Source organism: Ambystoma mexicanum, chromosome 2q, assembly GCF_040938575.1.
Source record: "Ambystoma mexicanum isolate Mex_15411 chromosome 2q, UKY_AmexF1_1, whole genome shotgun sequence".
Classification (NCBI taxonomy): Eukaryota; Metazoa; Chordata; class Amphibia; order Caudata; family Ambystomatidae; genus Ambystoma; species Ambystoma mexicanum.
Window position 1 is genome coordinate 336,039,344 of NC_090924.1, and position 20,031 is coordinate 336,059,374.

Below are 20,031 nucleotides of genomic sequence, written 5' to 3' on the forward strand. Positions count from 1 at the left end.
ATATAAAATTACTGGAGCTACTAGCGGTGTTCAAAGCATTAACAGCACTACAGCAATGTATTACCTGAACAAACAGGGGGGCACTCACTCTCCAGGGCTATCCAAACTGTCCCAGAACATTTGGATATGGGCTCTCAAACACAAGATGTTTTTGTTGTCCCAACATGTTCCAGGGGAACTCAATCTTCTAGCAGACGTACTCAGCAGAGATTTTCCTCTGCCAGAAGAATACGAATGGCGGCTGCACGAAGACATTGGGTCCAACGTCTTCGCAGAATGGGGTTTCCATGAGATCGACCTGTATGCTACTCAGGAGAACGCCCAATGCCAAGACTGCTCCTCCAAGTACCCTCAGAACCAATCCAAGGGGAACGGTCTCTGGATAACTTGGTCGGGGAAATTTGTCTATGCTTCCCGCCCCACCCCCCGCCGACTCCCCTTCTCAACAAGATAGTGCACAAGATGCACCAGGAACCAGTTACCATGATACTGGTGGCCCCCATGTGGGCCCGCCAACCCTGGTTCGCTCACCTGATGGAGATGCCCCTCTCCCCACCAGTCAAACTGCCCTGCCCATACAACATGTTGTCTCAGGACAGAGGAGAGACCCTCCACCCATGCCCACAAACTCTGAACTTAGCAGCCTGGCTCCTGAGATCATAGAGTTAGGACACCTGCAACTCCCTCAGAGATGCATGGACATGCTCAGGGAAGTGAGAAAGCCTAATACACGTTATTGCTATGCCAGCAAATGAAAACGGTTTGTGATCTGGTGCAATTCCAAGGGCGTCAATCCCATCGATTGCTCACCCTCACACCTTGTGTTGTATCTAACCAATCTGTTGGACAATGGGTTAGTCTTCAATTCCCTAAAGGTTCATCTGGCTGCGCTGCCAGCCTACACCACATCACAGCAAAAAGTATTGTGGTGGAAAGTACCAGTAATTAAAGCCTTTATGCAAGTGGTTGAGAGGATTTATCCTCCCATCTCTCATCCAGCCCCTGGGTGGGACCTGAATGTGGTTTTGACCAGGCTCATGGGAGCTCCCATTGAGCCTATGCATAAAGCAAGTCTGAAAGATCTGCCTTATAAGACAGCCTTCCTAGTGGCTATCACTTCTATCAGAAGGGTTAGCAAACTACAGACTCTTTCTGTTTCAGACCCCTTTGTCACAGTCCACAAAGATAAGGTAGTTCTGCGCACACACCCCAGGTTTGCGCATACATTTATTTCAAAGTTCCATGTGAACCAGTCAATCGAACTACCCACGTTCTTCCAGAAACCTACTAACATGGCCGAAAGAAGCCTTCACACACCAGACGTGCGCAGGGCAGTCATGTTTTACATGGAAAGAACTAAACCACTGAGGAAGACTAAACAATTCTTTGTTTCAGTGGCAGCTGGTACAAAAGGGGATCCTGTCTCTAAATCGGCAATCTCAAGGTGGATTGTCAAATGCATCACACTATGTTACACTCTTGTAAAGAGCGAACTGCCCTTCAAGCCTAGAGCACACTCTACTCGTGTGGGACAAGCAGTACTAAGACATCTTTTCTCTACTGTTCCTTCTCACAACCCACCTCCAACTCCGGGTACTGCTCGCTAGTGTATGCACAGCATGTGATTCTAAGCAGATTAACAAGCATCAGAAGACATGCATTACTTACCGTAAAAGCATTTCTGATGATTGTATCTGCTTAGATTCACATGTGCCCTCCCTGCCTCCCCGCTCGGGGTGGAAGGAACATAGACGTCTTACTACTTTCTCTCTTTATGTACTCTCACTATAGCCTTGGGCTCCCTCATGGCAGAAAAAATAAAATCGGCGGGACCTCGGTGCGTGAGGGATTTTGGGTACTACAAACGTCACGATAGCGATAGTGTTACAGACACGCCTATGCCGACGTCCCGTTTCGGTCCCCGAAAGACGAGATGCAATACTCTGCGGTTACCACTGGATGCCGGACCATATGCACAGCATGTGAATCTAAGCAGATACAATCATCAGAAATGCTTTTACGGTAAGTAATGCATGTCTTCACAAGCGACACGCCCACCTACCCCACTTGGCCCTTCTTGGCTCATTCTGCCACTCACGTGTGCTATGCCAAAATCGGAAGATGGCCACCAGGGTTGGAGCTGAGGGAGTTGTTCCAATGCTGTGGGCAGTATGGCTCAAAGTTGACTATACTAGACCACAAAAGGGACTGAAATTCCGTTTAAGTTTAAACTGCTCTATGTTGCCGAGGATTCCCAGCCTAACAGTGGGGAATATTCACAGCATATGAATCTATGAAAGATACCAATCCTGGAGAACAGGAGTTACAGGTAAGTAACTTATTCCTTGTTGAAGCCAAGTTCCGAAAGCTGCAGTTTTGATTGTGTCTGAAATCTCCATATAGGTGTGCACAATACTTCTTCGGTCTAGAAGTCCATACCTTTTTCATGCTTAATGAACCAATGGGAACCTCCTAACATTCCATGTTTGTCTCCAATTTCAGGATGAACTTTCCCACATCAATGCTCGGCTGAACATGGGAATTCTGGGATGTAAGTTGGCACTTTCAAAAAATATATAATTCCCTTTAATTTGTACGCTTTGGTGGCAACTTAGCACCACTTATGTAGTGAAAACTATTGGAATAGGAGTACAGAAAAATGGAGATGGGATGTGGGGAGAGACCCACAACGTGTGGGTGTTTTTTATTTTACTCACCAATGGCTCTTGTAATCCTCATGGCCGGTCCCATCCAAAACACAACATCCTAGGATCTCATGGGCTAGCTTTTTTGTGCGTTAACATAAAACTATGGGCTTTTAGGGTAAATTACAGTTCCTGATGTAATAAAATTATCTTAACCAATGTGTCTTCAGCCACTTGATTTTTAAGCAATATGTTTGTCCTTTAATTTGTTTTGTGCATTAAAAAAGGATTAGCAAAGATAGTCGTTTTGGCCATCAGATAGGCCTTTGCCAACAATGACATCCTATGCCCAGGTAGTCACACCATTTCCAACTGTTGCCATCTCGTACCTAGATTGTACATTTTGGCAGTGACTGGCAAATGCCTATCATATGCCTACACAAATGTCCAAACTGTTAGCTTTGCCAATGTTTGTATTTAATTATTTTTACTTCACGATTTCTTTGTATTATTAGTTTCGGTAGATACTCTCCTTAATATAGGAAGTATTTCATCAGGACTGTTTTATTTTGAATTTCTTTCCATCATGTTAATATTTCTTAGATTGTATTCTCTTTGAGTCGTGATGCTGCCCTTCCTGGTTTCCTCTCTCAACCAGCTCTCCCTCCTCCAGATATACCTCTCCTAATTATCCCACCCCCTTGTTCTCAAACACATTCACCTGTTTATCTTCCAACTTTCCCTCTCCCACCACACTTATCTCTGCTTCTCTTTCCCTTGTATCGCTCCCTTCTTCAGAAATGTTGGCATCTTAACTTACTCTAAAGAAAATCTGGTTCTGATTTGTGACCGTCTTTAGAGGCAAGCTCCTTAAAGTCCTTAAGCTCCAAGCCTGATTTCAGCAAAAGTCACTTTTTGGAGCTCTTTTGACTTGGAGAGGTCTAGGTCTCTCCAAAGCACAAGTTGATGGTTTTCTGTGATTCATTTAGGGGGTCGTTGACTAGCGCCAGTTGAGGGCTTTGCCAGGTCGATAGTGTGGAGACAGCTTCTCAGAGTATATAATTCCTGCATTTTAGATGTTGGGCCTCTGCTTCTTGGAGAAATATCACCTTGCCACTGGCACGATCCCACCAACTTATCATCCAGCTTTTGGGACGAGGATGTAGAGACACGTTTTGGCTTCAAGTCGCATATCTAATTCCCTCTTTTTGTCTCCATTTTGCAGCCTACGATCCGCAGCAGATATTCAAGTGTAAGGGCACCTTTGTAGGGCACCAGGGTCCAGTATGGTGCCTTTGTGTTTACTCCATCGGTGACTTGCTGTTCAGCGGCTCTTCAGATAAAACTATAAAGGTAAGCACATCACCCTTTGCGTGTCATCTGGCCATAGTGTGCACTGGCACAGGAGCCTTACTACATACACCTCTAATCTAGATGTAAAGGTGGGATCTTATCTTTCATACCCCATTAGAGAGTGTTTCCACTGGGGAATCCTTGGTTTTTCTTACCCAATCAAGCATTTCAATACAACTGTTTAAGTGAATGCACATTTCTCAACATTCAGAGGAGGGGAGGTAAGCTCTGAAAGCATGGTTGTCGTGTGATCTGTTTGTTGATGCATGCATCTCCCCATAAGGGGTTTCCTGATTGTTAAGCACTCTCAACGTATTAATTCCCTGTTAGAGGCCACTTTGATAGACCTGTTCTCAAACCGCGGCTTCCTCCAAAAGTCATTGCTTTCCCCCGTGCATGCATCTACACGTAAGGAGGCTGTGCTCAAAGTGTCCCTAGCTCCTTAAGGGCTTCATTTTACTTGCTGCATTGATCTGCATGTGAGGGTGCTCTCAATACATGCCCTCGTCCTATGGGACACTTTTATTTTTTTGTGCCTAGATCTCCCTACAGGGTGATCTTTCTAGATAACACATGCATTTAACATACAGGTTCTCTAAAGGCATGCATTCTTTATAAGGCGTGCTCTTTTCTTTGTTGAGTGAGTCTCCCCATAGCGAGTACTCTCAATGTAGGTCCCTGAAATGCTGTTTTCTATCATGCATCTGCTGCCCCATCAAAGGTGTATTTGAAAGCATCACTCACTCTTGAAAAGGAGCTCTTTGCTTGGATAAATATATCATTGGAGAACGCCTTACGTGTTTTTGATTTCCTCTTACTCCTACGTCCCGTCCCCTTTCCTCCATACCTTTGGGACATTCTGTCCTGTATGAGGGGACTGGAGCACTTTTGTAAAAAAGCATCAAATTGAAAATGTGTCCTTCTATTTTTACGCGGGGTACCGCACGCGGCCGTAACACCGCCCTCCTTAGCTTCCTCCATCACATTTCCAACTCTTCATCGACGGAAAGAAGAGACGCCCGGTAAGTTTTACTTTTCAGGGCACCCTGGCCGGGGGACTCCTTCCCGGGGTCCTCCAGGTCCAGGAGGGGCTTCAAAAGCTCTGCTACCAGGGTTTTCCCTGAGGTGCCTCTCAAGCCTAGTAGGCGTACCAGGGTTTCCCCCTAGGGTTTCCGCGAGTGGCCTGCCTATACCGGATCACGATCCGAGGTTCACTGATCAGTTGCTAATAGCCAGCATAGTCGTGCTGAGGCGTTGGGTACCGGAGTTCGTTCTGAGGTCTCCTTGTCAGGCGCTTCCCACACAGATACCGGGCTGCGCCCTGAGGCCTCTGTTGAGGTTTTCTGTACCATACCACGGTTCAAGGCCCCTCTCGGGGGAGCTATTAAGACCGGACTCTGTTCCGATGTTCATCTTATCGAGGCTAAGGTGTGTACCAACAGAACAGAGAGGCCTGTTAAGACCTTGTCTTTGAGGTGGATTCCTCAACATTCCCGTGCTCGCAAAGTCACTGGTTCTGTTGAGGGGGCACGGGGGAGAGGTCATCGACCGTAACTCCTCTGTTACGGGCATTTCCGAGGTTCCTCCTTTTCGAGGCTAATTCAAGGGACAGGATGTCCAGTAAATCTCCAAGGCCCCATAGTACTGGCTTTGCCGAGGATCCTTGGGTCAAGGCTAAAATTTCATTCAAGTCAACCTGACAAGTCTATGGAGTCAACTGCCTCATCAACACATGTGACGCAGTTCTCCTCAGATGTTCACAAAATGGCGACCCTTCCCGCATGGTCTACAACAGCCATTTTGGATTCTTCCCTCACACCCACGCTATTGACGGCGGTTGCTGGGAATCTTCTTTTCGGTGGACAACCTTTTCCACACAACAGTGTGAATCCGTTCCGCCCTTCATATGACTGGCGTGCTCGGATGCCACTACTGCATATGGTCTTGCTTCCTGGCAGCCTCTTCGTCAGAGGATGCCTTTCTCGGGATGTTTCAGAGATTTATGCACTCTGACCCCATGAGGGAGTACTTTAAGAGCCTTTCTTGTATCTCTGTCACCAGGGTTTCCCCTGAGGTGCCCCAAGGGCCTAACGGGCGTGCGGAGATTCCTCCGAGGGTTCTGACGGACCTGCCAGTACCAGACATTGTTCTGAGGTTCACCATCACGGTGATAAAGTTAAGCCCAGTTCGACTTGGCGCTGGGATAACAGGGTTCACCCTGAAGTCTCCGTTTCTGGAGCTTTCCCCGCTGTAACCATGTTGAAAGCTGAGGCTCCTCTTGTGGGGGCTAAAGTCTGTACCGAGTCCCCTTTTATGGCAGCTTTACGTAGCAGGATGAAACCTGAGGTTCCTCTTGGGGAGGCTAAAGTCTATATCGACAGATCTGAGAGGCCTTCTCTGAGGGTCTTGTCGGTGAGGTATTGTCCTCAACCGTTATACGCTCAGGGTTGTGGTGGTACCGGTTCTGTCGAGGGGGCAAAGAGGGGGGGGTCACGGACCGCATTCCCTCTTGTACCGGCTTGTCTGAGGTTCCTCCGTTGGAGGCTAATTTTGAGACTGGTTCGAAGATGTCGACTAAGCATCCAAGACCACCCAGTACCGGCTCTGCCGAGGTTCCTTGTAAGACTTAAGTGTTACTTAAGCCCCGACTCTCCTGAGGAGGCAATTGCCTCAGCTACACATGTGACACAGTTCTATTCAGGTGGCGACAAAATGGCGGCCCAACCTACGTGGCCTACGGCTGCCATTTTGGATACCTAACTTACACCTATGTTTGCAGCGTCTGGTGCTGGGAGCATTCCTTTCGGCAATAGAAACCCATTCCGCCCTTCTTTGACCGGCGTGCTTGGGCTCCGCTGCCTCATACTGTCTCGCTCCCTCTGATCTATGTGGAGCTAGCCGGGGGGTGGACCCTCCTGGCAACCATCCTCCTAAACCCTCGGCTGAGGATGAGTTTTTTGGGAAGGTTCAGATGCTCATGCACTCTGACCCTATGAGGATGTATTTCAAGTGTCTTTTCACTCCTGTTCCACCCCGGCTCTGTTTACTCTGAACTAGGCATTGACAAAGAAGGTTGTTTATTTGAAAATGTGGGTTTTCACCTGTTTGCGGAAGCAAATGTTGTTAGTTTCCAATCTTATGCGGTCTGGGAGGTTGTTCCAGAGAGAGGCTGCGATAGTCGGGAAGGATCTGCCTAGAGCGCTTTTGATTTTGTATGGTGCCACTGTGATTTTACCAAGGTTAGATGATCTAAGTGTTCTACTAGGAACATATGGATTAATCCTGGTTTTAAGGGAAGCAGGGGCTTTACCGTGGATACATCTGTGCACGATGATTAGGGTCTTAAAATAATAATAATAATAATTTGGCACTTATATAGCGCTACGAATCCTCAGGTATCTGAGCGCTGCTTATTATTACCCACGGTGTGTGGTGCTCATTTATCGACCTCGGAAGGATGAAAGGCTGAGTTTAGCCCCGCCGGGATTCGAACCTGCGTTAGCATGCTCTGCACGGATGTCAAAGCGAGCGCTCTACTCGCTGTGCCACTTGACCGGCTAAAATGTACCCTGTCCTCGATCTTCAGCCAGTGAAGCTCCCTTCTGGAATTGCTGATGTGCTCTGATCTGGTCTTGAGCTTAACAATTCTAACCGCATTGTTTTGGACAACTTGGTAAGCTTGCAGACACTGCTTGGAGGCACCCAGGACTAGAGCATTGCCATAGTCAAGGCGTGCCATAATAGTCGCTCTTGCTATGGTTGCGCAGTTTTCCTCTGATATGAAGGGTGTAATGGCTTTTATTAGTCTAAGATGGTATGCACAGTTTTTTTTTATATATTGCACTTGGGCATCTGCCCCAAGTAATGCTTCCAGCATCATCCCGAGGGTTTTAACCTTACATAGAACTGGCATGGGTGTGTCTTTGATCTGGAAGGACTTATAGGTGGAAGATAATTTAGCTCTAGCTGAAGATGAGCCAAATATCATGAGCTCAGTTTTTTTTCCATTGAGGCACATCCAATTGGAGTCCATCCATTTCTCCACGCTGTTGTAAATCGTGGTAAGTTGCTCAATGTCTTTATGATAGTTGCCACTTAACTCAAACACCAGCTGTGTGTCGTCAGCGTAGTTTGTAAAATAGGTGTTGATGTGATCGAGGACAAGGCATAGGTACCTCAGGTAGAGGTTGAATAGCAGTGGTGACATGCTGGCCCCTTGCGGGACTCCACAGAGGATTTCCTTTTCTAAGGAGAACTTGTCCCCCCAATGGACCCCAGATATCCTATCTTTTAGGAAAGACATTATCCAGCCGATGGCTTCGTCAGAGAGGTTGGTGGTCTTTTTTAGTGCTTTCTGGAGTAGGTTATGGTCGAGGAGGTCGAACGCGGCGCTGAGGTCAAGGAGAACAAGGACAAGGCTTGTGTAGCATTACCAGGGATTCCCCTGAGGTGCCTCAAGGGCATAATAGGCGCACCAGAGTGTTATCTGAGGGTCCCCCAGAGGACCTGCCAAAACCAGACGTGGTTCCGAGGTTCACCATTTGGGTGCTAAGGTTCAGCTTAGGTAGTCTTTGGCTCTGGATACCAGGGTTCGCCCTGAGGTCTCAATTTCTGGAGTTTTCCACACTGATACCAGGGTACTCCCTGAGGTTTCTGGTGCTTGTCACACCGAACCACGTCTCGAGGCCCCTCTTGAGGGAGCTATATGTCCCGGGTTAAAACCCAAGGTTCCTATAAAAACAGTACTGACTGAGTCGAGGGATCCTCTAAGGGTCCTGTCGGTAGGATACATTCCTCAACCGTCCCACGCTCGGGGTGTGGTGGTACTGATTCTGTCGAGGGGGTAAAGAAGGTGATCAGCAGCAGGCCTTCCAGTACTGGCTCTGTCGAGGTTCCTCCATTGGAGGCTAATTCTGGGGCAGTTCCTAGGATGTCCTCTAAACATCCTAGATCTGCCAGCACCGGCTCGCAGAGGACCCTTGTTTCAAGGCTAAGTGTCTCTTAAGTCCCCTGACTCCCCTGGGGGGACAGTTGCCTAATTTCTCCTATGACGCAATTCTTTTCAGGTGTTGACTAAATGGCGGTCCACTCTCCTTGGTCCACGGCAGCCATTTTGGATACCTCCCTTACATCCACTTTCATGTCGACTGGTGCTGGGAGCTTTTTCTTTGGGGCTGAGCAGTTTTTTCCACACTACGTGGACAACAGGGACTCGTTTGTTGGTCCTGACGACAGCTACAGCTAAGGCCCGTTGTACACAGAGGTTAGGGTCTCAGACTCGCTCTTTCTCTGGGATCAGGGGGTTTCAGGGTCGCCGTCCGCACCGATCAGAAACTTCTGTTGGTAGCCCCTCCTTAAGCGGCAGCGTCAAGGTGGTTGGCTTTTCTCTCGGCCGTCAGCCTCCTCTACAGGGACAGATAAATCTCCCTGCCGACAAATCACCAAATGATATTATTTTTTGTCGGTCACACTACACTTCGGTGGGAGGACAAATCTCATCTCATCTGGAGGCGTGGCAAACCATCACCGAAGACTGGTGGGGTTTTTCCATCATTTAGGCAAGTTTTCGCTTGCCCTTTCCTCCTACCCCACCATTCAAACCTCTCTTCCGACAGACTGCTCCCCTCATGGAGCAAAGGAGGGGCTAGTACTGCTGTCCTTTCACAGTGCTCAACTAGGCTGCCCTGCGCACTATCTTCGATCTTTCTGAGAGAAATTCAAGTTGATCACACCCTTGCCAAACAAAGTCCTCTCTTTGGAAGGGCGATTGACTCAGTTTGGTGGTCTTCCAGGATGCGTAAATGCACATTCTGACTTGGAGCCCGCATATGAAATATCTGCAGTTTTTTGTGGGAGCAGAACACTTCAGATTCGGGTACTCTTTTTGGTCTCGGCTCAGGGAGACAAACCGGAAACTACTCTTGAGGGGCCCCGCAGTGGTCTCCCAATACCAGATCTTCTTCCAAGGTTCCCCATTTGGGGCTAAGGCTGACTCCAGTTCTGCTGTGGCTTTAGATACCAGGGTTTGCCCTGAGGCTTCTCCATCTTGAGCTAACTGTACCGAGTCTTGGCTCGAGGCCCCTCTCGAGGTGGCTATAAAACCAGGGTTAAACCTGAGGTTCCCCTGCTTGGTGCTAAATCGGTCACCAACAGAATTGAGTCCCTCATCAAGGTTCTTGGCTGTAAGGTATATCCCTAATCCTTTCCGCGCACCCAGCCGTGTTGATACCAGTTCTGTTGAGGGGGCGAAGGAAGGCAGTCACGTACCACGGACCTTCCAGTACCGGCTCTGCCGACGACCCTCCACTAGAGACTTATTCTGGGTAGCCCCTGACGTGTCTAGTAAACACCCTAGATCTGCCAGTACCGACTCTGCCGAGGTTCCTTGTTCAAGGCTAGGATGGCACGCAAGGCCCCTGAGTCCCCTGGGGAGACTATTGTTTCACTTGCTCCTGTGACGCAGTTCGTCCCTGGTGTGTGATAATGGCGGCCCAACCTCTGCGGGCCACAGCTGCCTTTTTGAATACCTCCCTTAAAGTGAGGTTTTACATCAACAAGCAGGGCGACACAGACTTTCGTCTCCTTGTGGACCTTGTCATGCAAATTTGGGCTGGGCCATCCAGTATATTGTTTGGCTCCAGGCTCCACACATTCCGGGTCACCTCAATGTGATTGCAGATTAATTCAGGCACCAGTCGGCATCCGTTACGAGTGTGAGATGAACAGCAAAATCATCTCCAACTTTTCCAGCAATGGGGCACGCCAGAGGTGGTCCACTTTGCAGCTCGTGGGTCAACATGAAAGCTTATGCCATCCCCTCATTGCCTCCTACCTATTGGGCGCTCTGTAAACACATCGTACCCCAAGTAAAAAGAGAAGGACACATTTTCACTTTGATGCTTTTTTACAAAAGTGCTCCGGTCCCGTCCCACAGGACGGAATGTCCCAAAAGTATGGAGGAAAGGGATGCAGGGATGCACCTGCTAGTCACTGCTTGCTCATGTGGCGCCTAGAAATCTGGCCCAAGTGTTTCTGCTTTTGTTTATGCTCTGATTTCCTGTTATCCGGCTCTATTCTGACTGGTTGTGTTTATGCCTTGATACCAGGGAATCGGCTATTGCAGTTGCTCCTCCTGCCCTGGTGACATGAAGCATGAAATTGCGTCACTTTTTGTGCTCATGGTGTCTTGGGATATCATCCTTCTATCTCTGCTTCTTTTCATTCTCATTCTGTCTTGGAATCTGGTCCTGCCTTCATTGTTTATGCTAATGCTCTGTTGTCCTAAAATCTATTTTATTCTTGCTGATTTTTGTACGTAATTAGCACTCTAGAGACAGGCCCAGAAATCAATGTCTTCTGTTGTTGCTGTTCTTATTCCCTGGCGTCTTGGAAATTGTCACTGATTGTTGTCATGATCTGCTGTACAGAGCAGACATTTCAGTGACTGGTTTCACTGTTTGTGCTTATAAACCCGGTACTAAATTTGACTCCTTATATCACCAATTTACATTTGTACACTAGTGTCATCAACCGTGTATTTATGGTGCCTGCTCATCCTTGTTCCCTACCTTGCTGGCATACGGACCAGATTTCACTGTTGGTGCTTATGGTGTCCTGGCATCAACTCTAGTGTCATAGCTTATTCTCGTGCTCCGACGTCCTGGTATCAGGCCTGATTACTACTTGTGCTCTTGGTTGACCACCATGTTTTATAGTTGGAACTTGCTATCACTGCTTGTTGTGCTTTGATATCTTGCAATGGGTCCCTGTTGTCACTACTTGTGCTTATGCTCTTGTGTCTTACAGTCTGGCCTTTCTGTCACAATTCCATACTCTGGTGTCGTGTCTCCATCAATTCTTTGAGGGCGTGATTTTTCCATTGATTCTCCTCCCCTGTTAGGTCTGGGATACCTGCACTACATACAAGTGTCAGAAGACTTTGGAAGGACATGATGGCATTGTACTTGCTCTCTGCATACAAGGGTGAGTGAATGGAATAAAACCCAATTTCATGGTCCTACCATGTGCACTCTGGGGTGGGGGTTGCAGAAGTAACATTCATAGTTGGTCACAAATGGGCAAACAGTTGTGCTGCATAGCACAGATTGTAGAGACATGCACATTTTCTAGGCTTGCATGTAAAGCATTTTCTCTTTCACTTCACCCTCTTGACATGAAGTGTTTTGATTCTGTGTGGAAATGCATCACTCACTGAATAAAAACAGCATTACCTTCAGCATCAGAATGTCATAACCTGGCCACAGAACAAGCATGCAACACCACCCTCTATATCTTCTGTGAGTCAATAGTTTAAAGAATTGCATCTTACTTTTAAGATGATGTTGATATAATAGAGGAAACATGCTATACAGCAGTTTGTTTAGTTTGACCTTGAGAGTGTTAGAGAGGATTCTTTCAGCCTTGTGTTCAGGGTATAGCTATACCTTCATAGACCCAGCTAACTGCTTTCTTAAACTCGTCCAGGCTTACCTGTTGGTTGTGTGGTTTAAAGGTCAGTGGCAACTCTTAGAAGGGGAACATGGTAGACAAGATTACAGGGTAAGAGGGTTACTTTGACTAAAAGATTGTGCACACATAGGTTATTTTGAACTTAAGCCTTACATCTTGTTAAAGGTAAGTAAATTACTTTGTGCAGATAACAAGTAATGCAGTTGAGAAAAGATTCTGTGAGTATTTTATAGAACTGAATTCTACTTGTTAGGTTCAACCATGAATTCAAAGGTCAACCGCAACCTTCAGGTACACATTTTGACAGTTCCTACTTGAGAGGAATGTATGGATTTGTACAGTCTCAATCAGCATTTAGCCTCCCATACAAAACAGGAGTGATGGACCAGCTCCGATTGGTTGCATGAGATACTAGTGTTGATGTTGAGTGGATACCTCAATGGTATATATAGGGCCCAGTGTTTCAGACAGGATTTTGCTGCATGATTGCTCTGGGGCCCTATAGAACTCAATCTGAGCATTCAGTGTTTCACGGTATGTGTGTATTTCACTGTTCCCAACTTCTGAGAGTTATTTGTGCCGGGTTGTAGCACTGCCCTAAACCTCCACAGGCTTCAGCATATCATCTATCAAAACTAACCCGAGGAGAACACTACGTGGTGGCATCCCTGAACGCCATCAAGGCTTTCGACTTCGTATACAGGGAATGTTTCAGGCTCAGTGAATGTTTCATTCGGTGGGTCGTCTTACTGTACACATCACCAATAGCCAGAGTGAAATCTGTCCGTCAGATATGAGGTCTGGAATATATGCCGGGGAACCCATCAAGGTTGCCGCTTTCGCCTATATTTTATATATTAGCCAAGAAGCCTATTGCAGCATTCCTACGCCAGGAATACCTGCCGCTATAGCTAGCACAACAACTGGAGTTCATAGTTCCTTTGCCCACCACATTTGACACAATGGATCCCTAAGAAGGATTAGGGGTGTTAATTGACAAACTATCCACTCCTAGTGAACTGCCACCGGACATATCCCTGAACAGTGAGGGGCCAGGCCCAGAGTTCTCCGGGGCACAAGTCTCTTAAATGACTGCGGCTCAGAGCGAGCAAAGTTATTAGAGATGACTCCTCCGTACACCTCGCTTACCAGGGCACTCTGAGCCACTGAACACCACTGGGGCCGCCCCTTGACCCCTATTTCCTCTGTGGAGTCCGCTGCCAGGGGCCCATTGAGGTTTGTACTCCCAGTAAGACCCATGGGGGGGCTGTACGGGGGTAGATATGGTGGTCACACATTGTCGATAAAGCAAGATCACAGTATCTCCGCACGATTGCCCTTCTCCTTTGCAGTGCAGCCTCACTAGACATCATAATAATGCACCTCAATAGGCCTGCTGTCCTCTGCAAATGGCAAAAAAGCACACAAGTTACCACTCGGATAACCCCACAGCACACCAGGACAAGCCCGGACAAAAAATGGTGAAAACGCCGCCAGCAGAAGATGAACGATGGGAAATCTGGGAAATGTAGTTCAGTGGAACTACTAGCAACTCTAATGCTGGCAATGTTCAAGAAAAGTGCACTGGAGTACAACAGCACTTGAAATGCAGCGCGAGAAGATTTCTATTCTTAAATTTTGTGAAAAAGTAGCTAAAAGCACAATTTATTTTAAATCTAGGTGTACTCCCACACCAAAATTGCAAACACACTTGTGATTATGAGCATAGTATGAAGGCTTCAGTTTTAAGTGCAGCAGAACACAAAATTTGGCATCCAGCACACAGAACAAATCACACCCAGCTAGATGGCTAAAGCTTAACGTTTCGTGGAATACAGCAGTTCCTAATAAACTCTGATCTTAACCAACACACACAACCCAATAATATTCTATCAGTGACGCAATGCTTCTCACAGAAATGACAATGTAACCACACAGGCTTTTTATCTCCCAGTGAAAACTGGTCTCGCTCACACGCCGGCGCTGACGCGCCGCTGGCAGAATGACCTCTGGGAAATGTAGTTCAGAGGAACTAATAGCAACTCTAATGCAGGCAATGTTGCCTTTCCAATAGGGGAGATGAGTCATCAGACGTTGCGGTCCTTTGTGTGGCTGGTACTGGACCCACAATGGGGCTTAGGGAATAGGATGCTCGAGAGTCCAGCCACTCACCCCAGTAGGGAATAGGATGCTCGAGAGTCCAGCCACTCACCCCAGTCTCCTGGTGGTGGCTATTGGGAAGTATTGAGATGGACAGAGGGTGATTATTCCCACACCATGTCCCAGCTGTATTACCATAACAGCCTTTGATTTGCTGCAGAATGGCTAGAAGAGGGATAAGGGATGAGAACAACAGAAAGTAACTATTTTTCCTCAAGAGCCCTGTTTTGCTTTTGTTCCAAGGCTCTACTTTTGCCATTTTTGAACCTGGGGTTGCAAGGGCAGTGTCATGGGTCACAAATGGGCCGTCGGGCATAGTAGGTGCTACCTGTGAGAAACCTGAAGGTACTCTCACTTCTACTCCCCAGGGATCTTCTGTTCAGGTGGCATGGGAAGGGCCATCACTTTTGGATCCGACCTTGGGTTGGACTAATGAGGGAGGATCACCTGGTGGAGGGTCCTTGGGCATTGGAAAGAGGATAACTGAAGACAAGACACAGTATTCCCCCTTTCCCAACATTAACTTATTCAACCCTCCCTCAGCCTCAGTAGGATATTGTTCAGGTCCTACTTTTCCCCTTGAAGTCAGACCAAGTACTGAGAAGAAGAAACTTGCCCCAAGAGTATTGAAGATTTCCTATAGGAAACACCACTATAGTCCTGAGACGATGAAGAGGGAGCCTGAAGGCTATAGGGCTGAAGGCCAGGCATGTCCTGTTAATTGGACTAATTGTGGTCTGGCAATTGAGCCTGGGACTTCACGCCTGCAGCCTGTTAAAGACTCACAGGTGTATAAAAGGTGGAGTCCACAAACCGCAATGAGAGCGAGAAGCCTGTGCAAAGAGAGAGCAGCAGGAGAGCCACCCCAGCCCGTGCCAAGACAGAAGAGAACGGTATGCCGAGACGTTGAGGGCGGAAGAGTGAGGGAAGCTGTCATTGCGTTACGAGGGAGCCGTGTCTCTAGGAGCCGGAGAAGGCGGGAGAAAGGTACAGTTGAAGGCCCTGGTCCCTTTGCTGTGGCCAAGAACTGCTTGTTCCCCTGAATGGCAGTAACCATCCCGGGATATCTGGTGGGCAGGCGGCGAGACTCTGACCTCAAACATCTTCCAGAGGGAACCGAAGAAAAGTACGTTGTGCTGGGTGAGTTTCAAGAAAATGCAAGGAAACTCTGTGCGTGTATGTAAGTAAAGGGATTACATTGTAGCGGAGGGGTCGTGGGAAGTCGGCACGCTCTCGAAAGCCTCTGAGTGAAGTAACAGAGCAAATTAAGACAGCAGAAAAATTGTGTCAGAGTGGTCACGTTAAGCGATACATGTTCAAAAGTCTCTGACGAACAAAGGACATTGTGAAAATATCACAAAATAAGAATACTGTGAATAAGAGAGTGAAAGCTATGAACGAGCAGCCGGAGGGGAGCCAGTAAATTGTGAGCAAAATGCTGATCACTCAAAACAAAGCTGTAAATGAAAGTCAAGCAAGTACAATATAGAAAGGAGAACCAAAGTAGTATCAAGAAAGGCAAACCCTGAATCTAAGAACTGGTGAAACCCTGTAATTCTCCAAAGTGGTAGAAAGCTGGGTAAGGGAAACTGATTGCCTGACTTATAATGGGTGGACCGTGCGTCCTGTTCACTGCGCCTAGACCAGGACGCCCCAACAAAGAAAAGTGTGAAAGCAACTTTGAAACACGATAAAGCTGAACATTGGTGTTTTGAGAATCCGTATTTGAAGCTTGAAGAAGGGAACCCCTGAGTTGTTTTGGAAATTTGGGCAAGGGTCTAAGGACAGTGTTCCTGAAGTCCAACTAAGGGCTTAGTAAAACCATTCTACTGAGACAGTATAAAACTCCACTCTTAGTATAGGGCTGTACCACCTGAGTTCATGGTAGCGTAGACCGAGCAGCCAGACCTACCTTAGGATGGAGAGAGGGCTGTAGAATCAGCACAAAGAAACACTGACACACTATGTATTGTAAAAATGAAGAGTTTATTTTATATGCAAGTAGACCAAGAGATGCTTGGGTAAGTAAGTACTTTCATAAAGCGTATAAACACATTATAAAAACACAACACTATGCTTTAAATACACAGATCAAAGCGCAGACCTTATTTAGAACACCTAACAGTATTTCTAGCGGGGGGGGGCAAGACCTTTCTGTACACATTCAATAAAGGGCACAGCTATTCTTGGGGAGTAAAACCTCAAGTTACTTTCAGATTACTTAACAATAATACAAGGGTAGTAGACCCTGTCAGTTATGCTGTGACACTCGACAGGGAAATCACATAGTCAACCAACTTGGAAATATACTTTTCTGAATAGTGGAACACAGATTCGAGGAACAGTATACACCTCTGATACTTTTGTGATAACACACAGCTATACTAGTTGAGTAAGACCTTTTTGGTGTAAGATACAATTACATCTGCTTTCCCACTCAGGAGAACACATGCTAAGATGAGCAATAACTCTTTGCACTAATGTTGTATGCACTAGGCAGACCAAGGTTAGCTACACCTAAAGGAACACTTTTCAGGAATTGCACAGAGCTGTTCTAGGCAGGTAAGGCCTAATGTTGTAATGTTCTATTACAGTTGCTTTTTAAGATCAGTGTAACACAGGTTGAGATCAGCAATAACTCTTTAACATGTTTTAGGATGGCACACAGCTAACACAAGGTAAGTAAAACCTATGTACTTTGTAAAGGGGCTATCAGCAACTTAAAGGTAAGTATAACCTTAGGAAGAATTATTCTGGACAGGCTTACAGCAAGTCGGGTGAAGCAAGACCCAATTGCGGGATTCATACATCTATCCTAACAGGAATAGTAAAGTGAAGCCAACAGCATTACCTTTGGGGAAGAGGCTTAACCAATTCACAGGTAACTTAATCTTATGTATACTTTTCAGAATAGTGCAACGCACATTCAAGGTAAGTATTGTAACTGTGCACTCTCAGAGTTAGTTAGCAACCAACTTCTTTTACAAGTAAGTAACTTTTGCACACTTGTTAGTCTTTTCAAGGAAGGACCCTTTTCTTATCCGCTCCTTCCTTTATTCCATTGCATGAGTTCACTCAGAGGCAGTATAGGGACCCTACTGGTCTAGGTGCCAGCTGTAGGCTGGGTGAGATAGGGTTCAGTTGCAGGCACAGTCAGAGTTCCAGAGGAAGACTGTTCAAAGCAGGAAGTATTTAACTTTTCTCCAGCATGTGGTCTGGCATGGATTCACATGCTCATGAATATTCCCCGTCGTCAGGCTGGGAATCCTCAGTAAAGAAAAAATCAGTTTCACTTCTGAACTGTCTTTCTTCTAACAACCAATCGCTGGTCTCTGCGTCATACTGCCCCAGCCAATGACTACCCTCTACCTAATCCCCTCCTCTGGCAGCCATCTTCAGATTTTTACCGCACATTCAAGTGTTGGCAGTCCTCGTGCTATAGCTCTCGAGCCTTTACTGCGTTTTGCCATTTTTCTAAGCGTTATGCTCTATTTTTTCGGTTAATCGAGCCTCAAGCTCCATCGATCTACCTTCTGATCAACGGGGACCCGTTTTCTGATTCTTCAGCACCCCCCAAGGGCGAATTACATCGAGTTTCTTCTTGGAGGATTCCAAAAGCTTCTTCAAGACCTACGCCGCATGGACATGGAGGATGAGAAGAAGGACGCGATGCGTTTGCACCGGCTTCAACCTACGGAATGTCTTCAGACGACGGACATTCCCTGTGCCTTTACTGCCTGCACTCTGACCCGACGTACGTGGAGTATGACTGTGCGTCTTGTCAGGAGATGGTACCCCGCATGCTGAACGACCAAAGCAGGCGTCCCAACGAGTGGCTGCGGGCCATGGCCCCTGTTCTGGGTGAGTCCCAGCAGCATGCCTCCCCTGCCCAGAAGAATAAGGTTGAGCGGTCTTTTAAGACCTTTGAGGACGACCCTCCCATGGGGGCCCAACATGAGGCTAAGCACCACAAGTCCACTGCCACCGGGAGTGCAGTTGCGACGGGCTCTGCGGCGGCAGGGCGAGTACAGCATCTACGGCGCCTTCGACCACGAGCCAACGCTCAAGTTCTTCTAAGAAGAGGAAGTCGGACCATCCGGGCAAACTCCTGGAGAAGACCCAAACAGGCCTTACTGAGAAGGCCAAGGGGAAGCAGTGCTCAGACCCTCCTGTAAGGTGAAGGCCTCAGGCTCGACCAAGGCAATGAAGGCCCAGGTACATCTGACGAGGCGCAGAGGCAGATCCGTAGGGCACGGCCCAAAGACAAGAGTATCCCTGCCTGCCAGGAGGGAGTCCTCTTTTCAACCCATCGAAAAGACACCGGAGAAGATGATGCCTATCATTTCCCCGAAACAGTCTCCCTTGGTCGCAGAGAAGGGAGGGGGCATGGTAGCCCTTCAGGGCTCGGATATCTCCTCTGAGGAGCTTACCAACCTCTGGGCCCACCAGAAAGAACGATGCGTCGAGAGCAGGCCCTACGGGAAGGATCCCAACGAGGGCGACGAAGATGACGACGAGGAGCAACAGGGCGTTGAGGGCTTGGAGGACCAGCCTAAGCCGCAAATTCTTGCGGAGCCCTTGCCTCCGTCCCCGCAGCCTCATAAATCACTTCAGAAACCACCTGGAGACATCTCAGTGGACATTCTCACTGCTCTACATACCCTATGCTCGGAGATCCGGATGAGGATGCATCTCGCGCCAGCGGCCCCGCCCGCACACCAGGACCATCGGAGGAGCCCCCATCCAAGAAGATGAGAGTTCACCCTCCGCCTCCTTTCCACCCTTCGCCTCCTCACTGAGGGACGATACGGATCCAGACACAGCGACAATGGGCGAGGATGATGACGACGGCGGATTGGTGGATCTCCCGTCTACGCCACCCAGATCTTCACTGCCTGACAAGATAGGCTCGTTCCACGCCATGATCTCGAGGGCCTCGGATCTGTTCCAGCTTGTCCCTGAGGAGAAGAAGAAAGGGAGTTTCCTTTACCAGCGCCGGGAGGCAAAGACGAAGACTGTACTTTCGATCCCGCTCTTGGATGACATTTGGGACGAAGGGTTGTCCATCATGAAGAACCCTTCTTCAGCCCCGGCGAAGAGGGGCCATTGTGAGAAGAAATACAGGGTGTCGGACTCTACTCCCAAGTGCTTATGGCCCCAGCCGTCCCGAACTCTGTGGTTTCTGCAGCGACCAAGAAGACATTTCCGGGCGCCTCCTCGTCAGCGGCCTCCTCCGCCCCAGACAGTGAGGGGAAGAAGTTGGATGCCATGGGGCTAAGAGTTATCACGTTGGCATCAAGGCCGCAAACACCCTCGCCATCGTGGCGCATTAACGATACAGAGCTTTGGTTGAAGATCGCTCCCCTCCTGGACTTCCTTCCCGATGACAAGAGGGCAGAAGCTT

The 20,031-nt window shown here is 47.8% G+C and overlaps 1 protein-coding gene across 3 annotated transcripts in view; it reads left to right on the plus strand.

Moving 5' to 3' along the window:
• Positions 1-20,031, plus strand: part of TRAF7 (TNF receptor associated factor 7) — a 932,052-nt gene that overhangs the window by 561,072 nt on the left and 350,949 nt on the right. For all 3 annotated transcript variants that reach the window (XM_069647334.1, XM_069647335.1, XM_069647336.1), the window contains 3 exons: positions 2,503-2,551; positions 3,871-3,998; positions 11,899-11,981. In XM_069647334.1, the coding sequence (XP_069503435.1) occupies positions 2,503-2,551; positions 3,871-3,998; positions 11,899-11,981 (260 nt within the window). The remainder of the gene's footprint in view (positions 1-2,502; positions 2,552-3,870; positions 3,999-11,898; positions 11,982-20,031) is intronic.